General features: G+C 42.8%; 1 protein-coding gene across 1 annotated transcript in view; it reads left to right on the top strand.

Annotated features, from left to right (window-relative positions):
• Positions 1-7890, top strand: part of ATP13A4 (ATPase 13A4) — a 168342-nt gene that overhangs the window by 87573 nt on the left and 72879 nt on the right. Inside the window, exons 12-13 of the mRNA XM_027766130.1 lie at positions 221-409; positions 2696-2757. Coding sequence (XP_027621931.1) covers positions 221-409; positions 2696-2757 — 251 coding nt within the window. The remainder of the gene's footprint in view (positions 1-220; positions 410-2695; positions 2758-7890) is intronic.

Genomic DNA, 7890 nt, shown 5'->3' with positions numbered 1-7890 from the left:
CTGTTTTCCGCGCCCCGCGGCTTCCGCCACGCCCCCACAAGCCTTCTTCTCACTAAGCTTTGGGAAAGGATATTGAGGGTCATACACATGCATACTCTTTAACTCATTGATACCATTTCTAAGAATTTGACCTGAAGAAATAAACAAGGAAGGACAAAGCCATATGCACAACGCTGTTTATCACCGGTTTATCTGTAACAGCTAAAGAACTGTCTTCCAGGAACCTCCCGAGGAGGTGGTGAGGAAAGCCCTGGATGTCATCACCATTGCAGTTCCTCCTGCTCTACCTGCTGCTCTGACCACAGGCATTATCTATGCCCAGAGGAGGCTGAAGAAGAAAGGCATCTTCTGCATTAGTCCCCAGAGGATCAATGTATGTGGACAACTAAACCTTGTCTGCTTTGACAAGGTACGTAGGTTTCATCCTCACTCTCGCCATCATTTTTATCCTCATTGTCATCATGTACAGGTGCTTTTACCCTCTCACGAGGCAGGGAATACAGGATGTGGTTTCCTGATTCCTTGATGTCTGGTAGGGTGCATGATCTGGGAAAGACATGTCTCTTAAGTTCTCAGGTTCTGGGGTTCAGAGAAGCGGGGAGTAGAGTCTGTATAGGTGAATCTTTCAGGATCCTCCCAACTTTCCTATTCTATAAAAAAGGATTCATTAAAATAATATGCTGTCCCAGGGCAGGCTGGTGGCATGGTCGATCCCACTAAGCAGCTAGATCCCACTTAGCGGATAGCATGGTTTGTGCCCCAGACCTGGTGACTTGTAAGGCACACTGACCACATGCGCTGTCTGTCTTGTAAACATATGTCCTACAGCAAAATGGAGAAGGAAAAATAGTATGCTGTTCTTCCGCAATCAAAACCCTTGTACAAAGAACAAAATTAAAAACATTTATGACAATCTTCGCTGTATTCCAAATACTAAGATGACTGCCTGACATGTAGACAGTGTTCAATAAATATTTACTGAAGTAATGAATGAATACAGAAGGAGTTGATTAAACTGTTTCCCTGTAAGTCTCAATTAAAATAAAGCCCCATATCAAGCTCTTACTGTATTTCTCTTTTTATCTTTAATTATTTATTTACATTTTTAATTTGAACAGAGAGAGACAGAGCAAGAGAGCGAGAGTGGGAGCGAGAGAGCGAGAGAGCGAGAGAGCGAGAGTGAGAGAGAGAGAGAGAGAGAAAATGAAACTGAGAAAGCAAGCCACCAGGTCCGGGTCAGCCATGTGAGAGTCCAGAGCCCTTAACCACCATGCCACCTGCCAGCCCCAAGCTCTTACTGTATTTCTCCATCCATAATTTATTATTTAAAACTTCCCTTGATTATCTGCCTGTTATTCCCTGCCAGCCTCTTATTCTACCTTCTCTAATGTACTTTTTAATAGGTATACATATCTGATGGGGTGAAGGTGGGGGCTGTAAAATGATAAAATTACGTGAAGGGCATGCAGGTAGTGACCGTGGGTGTGGTTTTGACCAGAGCAGGACATTAGCAATGGGAGAAGGTATCTGTGGACACCTCAAATACCTTACTAAGAAATTTAACGTGCACTTTAGGCAGTGAGGAGCCATTGTAGGTTTTTGTCTTTGTTGTTGCCTTCTTTTAATTTGTTTTAAAAATTGTGGTAAAATATGCACAACACGAGATTTCGCATTTTCATCATTTTTAAGTGCACAGACCACTGGCGGTAAGTGTATTTTCACTACCATCATCCGCCTCAAGAGCTTTATTCATCTTCCAAAACTGAAGTCCATACTCATTAAATGGCACATAAAAGTTTTGACGGAAGAGAATTTCTAGGGTTATTAGGATCACAGCTGTTTTTATAGCTACTGGAGTATCAGAGATCTGCCATTATTTTGTGATTGAACTGGCATCCTAAGGATAGACATCCTGTTTATGAGAGCATATTATCCTTGTACTTGGAAAAAGGAACGGAGTGGGAGAGGTGGTTGTGGCCTGACTTTGGATGAAACGTGAGCCCTACTCGGGAGTGTGTCACTGCTACTAGCTCTTACTGTAGGCTAAGTATTAAACTAAGAACTTCACTCGGCTCATTTAATCTTCCTGACACCTCTGTGAGATCGTGACCACATTACAGACAGGGGCTCTGATACTTAGAGAGGCTAAGTAGCTTGCCCAGGTCACAGCTGGTGTTCCAACTTCGTCTGAACTCTTCACCGCTGCACGGTACCTTTTTACTACGTAGGCGTCAACCAGAAAACCACGTCTGTGGAGTCTTTGCACAAACAGTGCCCTGTAGATAAACATCCTACTCCATTACGTATTTCTGATGATGCACTTTTAACCCCTCGTATAAAAGCGGGGACTCACCATTTCATAGCTTTTACAGGCTTCCCAAGGACTTTCCCATCCACTCAGTCTACCACTCGGTCTGCTGAGCGATCCTATCACACGTATAAGGAGGATACTGTTTTCTTCTCTTTACCACGAAGGACACTCAGGTTTAAAGAGGTTAAATACCAGCTTGTCATACAACTGGTATGAGGTCATTGATGCTTCTGGTGACATTTACCCTTCTCATTGGGGCCCTCTGTAAGTGCTGGCCTTGATCAGATCCCGTGACATGCATTTTCCCATCAAATCATACCTTCTTCGTCTTACCTTGGGGGCCACTAGATCTTCCGAGTAAACTGACTGTGTGTTTCTGTTTAGACAGGCACCTTAACGAGGGATGGCTTGGACCTTTGGGGAGTCGTGCCCTGTAATAAGAATGGGTGAGTTCCTTGGGCTAAATGCATGGCCTTCTCTTTTTCCAGAATTCCATGTTTTCTTTTGAAAATACTAATGGAGACATTTGAGCTTTGGCTTTGGTAAAATATCCTCCATTGACTTTCTCCTATTGAAGTCTTCTAAATCTCACTGAAATGTGTGTTTCTCCTACCCTATCCCGTCGAAAGCCACTCACAAACCCAGGAGATGAAGGGAAAGATTGGCATTTCTTTCAGATCCTTGCTAAAATGTAACTTGCCTTCAACATACAAGCATAGACAACAGACATGGCACCAGGGGCCCGAGCTGGCTCCGTGTAAGTAATTTGGGCAACACCGGGATATTGTCCTCTGAGGAGATAACATTCTTGGTACAAACTGAAGTCTTTCAATGCGCTAGGAGGAAGAGCACTGCACTGACTTTCGTTCCCTGAATTTCAGGAAGAGGAACATAGCCAGTGTGCTCATTTTCCCTGGTATTCTGATTCTGGGAAGGTCACCGAACTAGCAAGCGAGGACTCTGAGTAGTGTTCCACGTGGTGTGGTAGATTCACACGCCCCTCTGTTGTGGCCCTCTTGTGGTCATGCCCGAGTTTGCCTTTCTGCTTGCTTTTTCTCCCCACTATGACCTCCAGTGTGACAAGATCAGGAAATGTGATGCATTTGATATGTCTATTTTATTTTAAATGAGTTTTTCACCCCAAATGAAAAGTAATCTGTTGATAATTATGTATATGGTAATATATTTGACTTGATTAATATACACTGTATTCATGCTTGGAAAAACTGTTGTACATTGCAAAAAAATTTTTTTGAACTTAAAAATATACATACCACAAATACATAGGGGATCAGCAGGTGGTGTGGTGGTTAAGGCGCTGGACACTCCAACATGGCCAACCACAGTTCGAGTCCTGGACCAGGTGGCTTCCTTTCTAACTTTGCCTCTCTCTCTCTTTCTGTGTATCTCTCTCTGGTCACATTAAAATAAATGGATGAATAAATAAAATTAAATAAATAATTCTTTAAGGGACAAGCAGCTAGCATAATGGCTGTGCCGCTGAACTCCCATGTAGTCGACTGTGGTTCGAGTCCCGGCCCTGGAGGCGTGCGTACGTGCCCAAGATCCCGAGAGGAGAATGGAGGAGAAGGGATTGTGGTGTGGCCATCCCCCCTGGGGGCTGATTTCTCACTTTCTATCTCTCTGTCTCTCTCTGTCTTTCTGGTGAGTGCATGTGCCCTATAGCAAAAACCTCTAAAAAATAATTATTTAAAAAATACATACATATTGGGAACCAGCAGTTAGCGTAATGGCTATGTCGCTGGATTCCCACGTAGTCGACCGCGGTTCGTGTCCCGGACCCGGTGGCTTAAAACTCACGCCGGGCACGTGTGCGTGCGTGCCCAAGATCCCGAGAGGAGAATGGAGGAGAAGGGATTGCGGCGTGACCATCCCCCCTGGGGGGTGATTTCTCGCTTTCTGTCTCTATGCCTCTCTCTGTCTGTCTGGCGAGCGCACGCGCCCTACAGCGAAAATCTCTCCAAAAAAAAAAAAAAAAAAAACAAACAAAAAAATCCCATACATATTAAATAAATAAAAAAGAAATTTAAAAATTACAAAAAGAGAAATGAATGTTTCCCTCTAACACTTGCAGCCTAAATCAAGAAACATATACAGGGAACCAGCAGTTAGTGTAATGACTATGTCACTGGACTCCCACGTAGTCGACCACGGTTCGCATCCCGGACCCGGTGGTTTAAAACTCACGCCGGGCGCGTGTGCATGCATGCCCAAGATCCCGAGAGGAGAATGGAGGAGAAGGGACTGCAGCGTGACCATCCCCCCTGGGGGGTGATTTCTCACTTTCTGTCTCTCTGTCTCTCTCTGTCTGTCTGGCGAGCGCACGTGCCCTATAGCGAAAACCTCTCCCAAAGGAAAAAAAAAAAAAGAAACGTATACATAAAAACACAGTACAGCTCTTTTGTGTTATGCAGATGATATACAATTTAACCATAAAAATATGTTTACTTACACATACATTGTAATATTAAAATACTATTTATAAGTCTGGCCTTGTAACCTAGAGGTTAAGGGAACTAGATCCCATGTAGCCAATTGCAGTTCAAATCCCAATCAGTGGCTGAAAAAGCATGCCAGTGCATAAGCATGTGTGTCCAAAATCCCAGCAGGAGGACCATGCCAGTGCATAAGCATGTGTGTCCAAAATTCCAGCAGGAGAAGGATTGTGGCATGCATGCCTCACTGTGGGTGCTTGCTCGCTTCCTCTCTTTGTCTCTCTCTCTCTGGCAAGCACAAATGCCCTCAAGTAGTAAAAAAAACCTTGCTGTTTTTAAATAGGTCCGTTTCCTGGGTTAAAAAAAAAAAACAAAACTGGTCCTTTGAACCCCTTTCATCTATAGGAAATTTTTTATAAGTATTAACATTTCTGAAGGTCTTTTTAATCCCAGAAGTTGGATTGAAATAGGGGGGGCCGGCAGGTAGCATGGTGATTAAGAACGCTGTATTCCCATATGTCTGATAGCAGTTCGAGTCCCAGACTCGGTGACTTGCTTTCTCGCTTCCCTTTGTTTCTCTTCTCTGTCTCTCTCTAGTCAAATTAAAATAATAAAACTAATTATAATAACCTATGGAATTAAATAAATAAGTCATTCTTTTATTTTTAGTTTTATTTTTTTGTGAAGAGGTTTTTTGCTATAGGGCACGTGCACTCGCCAGAAAGACAGAGAGACAGAAAGTGAAAAATCACCCCCCAGTGGGGATGGCCATGCCGCAATCCCTTCTCCATTCTCTTCTTGGGATCTTGGGCACACACACACATGTGCCCGGCATGAGTTTAAGCCACCGGGTCCGGGACTCGAACCGTACATGGGAGTCCAGCGACATAGCCATTATGCTAACTGCTGGTCCCAATAAGTCATTATTTTTTTTAAAAAAGAAATATACACAAGGGACATCAAAATGTTCACGGAGGGTGGCCTGTGGTGTGGTGGTTAAGGTGTCTGGATCCCGTAGTCACAATGCAGTTTGAGTCCCAGATCCAGCAACGTGAGAAATGCACTGGGCACATGTGTGAGCATGCCCAGCGTCCCACCAAGGAGGGAGAAAGGTGGGAGAGGGGATTCGGGTGTAACCGTTCACCATGGAGTGGGCAGAGGGTGCTTTCTCATTTTGTCTTTTCCTCTGTCTCAGTGAGTGCATGTGCCCTCTGGCAAATCAGTTTTTAAAACGTTCATTGAAAAATAAAGTATAAGTTTATTTTTTATGTAAAAAATTAAAAAATGTAGGGTTGGCAGGTGGTGTGGTGGTTAAGGGTGCTGGACTCCCACATGGTCAACTGTGGTTCGAGTCCAGCACCTGGTGGTTTGCTTTCTCACTTTTCCTCTCTCTCTCTTTCTCTCACTCTGTCCCTCTCTAGTCAAATTAAAATAAATCGATAAAGTTAAATAAAATAATTCTTTAAAAAAATTTAAAATGTATGCAGAGTTTTTTCATAATATACACTTTCCATAAAATTTTGAAGACCTTTCATATCTTGTCTCCTGGGTCATTAGTGTTGTGCCATTTAAGCCTCTACAAAAAGAGTATGCATTTAAGGGCCAGCAGGTGACATAGCAGTTAAGGTACTGGACTCCCACAGTTAACCGTGGTTCTGGTCCTGGACCTAGAGGTTTGAAACTCACGCCTGCAGCATGTGCGTGTGTACCCAAAATCTCAAGAGGAGAATGGAGGAGAAGGGATTGCGGCATTGCTGTCCCCTGTGGGGGGGTGACTTTTTGCTTTCTGTCTCTCTTTGTCTCTGGCAAAAATCTCTAAAAATACAAACAAAAGCACAAACAAACAAAAACCAAGTATGTATTTATTCAAATATATAAGCATCTCAAGACCAGGTTTTTTCTTTTTTCTTTTTTTTGTCACAGGTCATGTGTACTCATCAGAAAGACACAGAGGAGAGAAAGGTAGAAAGCACCCTTCTCTCCTGATGAGACGTGATCATGCCTCAGTCCCTTCTTTTTCCCGTCCTGTTGGGATTTTGGGCACCAACTATTATCTGTGCACAGATAGCCAGCCTGTTTTCAAGCTTCCAGGGGCCAGGGTTTGAACTACTGTCAGTAATGTGGGATCGAGCTCCTTTAACCACTAGGCTATGAGGCTTGCTCAGCTTTGATACAACGTTTAGGTCGCCCATTGATAACCTGGTGCCAGCCTACTTGCCTGCCCAGTTGTCCTCTTTCCTTCCCTCTGAAAGATCAAAGTTGGCTTTAAATGATTGAAACAAAAATTGAGAGCTAAAAGAATTATAATTTAAAAATGGATACATTTAGTCAATAAAATGAACGAAAACAAATTTCATTATAGGTGAGGTATCAGAACCTGACTTATAGGCTATTAAATATCTTTTTGTTAAAGGTGAATTCATCTCTAATAATTCTTATTTTATCTAAAAATGATCTCATCAGTGTGCTGGGTATTTCAAAAACCAGTTCAGGCTACCTGTGCATGATAAGTCATAAATAGTCCAGTGAAAACACAAGGGCAATGATGACAAGGAGCTCTATGTATTGGTTTTGCTCACCAGAATCTGACCCAACCCTCCAGGACTCAGAATTATATAACTCACAATAACACACAGATGACAATGTGTGCATCAGTATACAAATGAGACTTTTTCCTGATGTGCATTTTGGTTTTCAGTGTGAGTTTAAGCTCCCGTGTTAACCATACACTGTGGATGAATTGCCTTTTTAGATGTCTACCAAAATACCGTGGGCTGTGTTGTAAGCCCCTAAAATGACTTGCTCTTTCGACATGTAGTAATAGAGAGGACTAATGAAGTCAGTAATAAGCAGGAAGGTTTTGAACTCTTCGTATAACAAAAGGAAACTTGGATGAAAAACCTGAAAGAAGCTAAGCAAGATTATGAGCTAACATTGTGATATGGATGGATGATTTCAAAACCAGAGGGCAAAGAAATCTATGCTGGATTTAAAGAAATGCAATGTTCTTTCATTAGAATCCTAAAGACCACATCTGAGAAAAACTATGACAGGTCAAAACTTTTCCAAGAAAAAGTAGAGGAGGGTGAGAAGCAGTGTGTGTGTGTGTGTGTGTGTGTGTGT

Source organism: Tupaia chinensis, unplaced genomic scaffold (genome assembly GCF_000334495.1).
Source record: "Tupaia chinensis unplaced genomic scaffold, TupChi_1.0 Scaffold141231_1, whole genome shotgun sequence".
In the NCBI taxonomy this organism is placed as follows: Eukaryota; Metazoa; Chordata; class Mammalia; order Scandentia; family Tupaiidae; genus Tupaia; species Tupaia belangeri.
The sequence above is the reverse complement of the archived record's forward strand: the minus strand, read 5'-3'. Positions and strand labels throughout refer to the sequence as shown.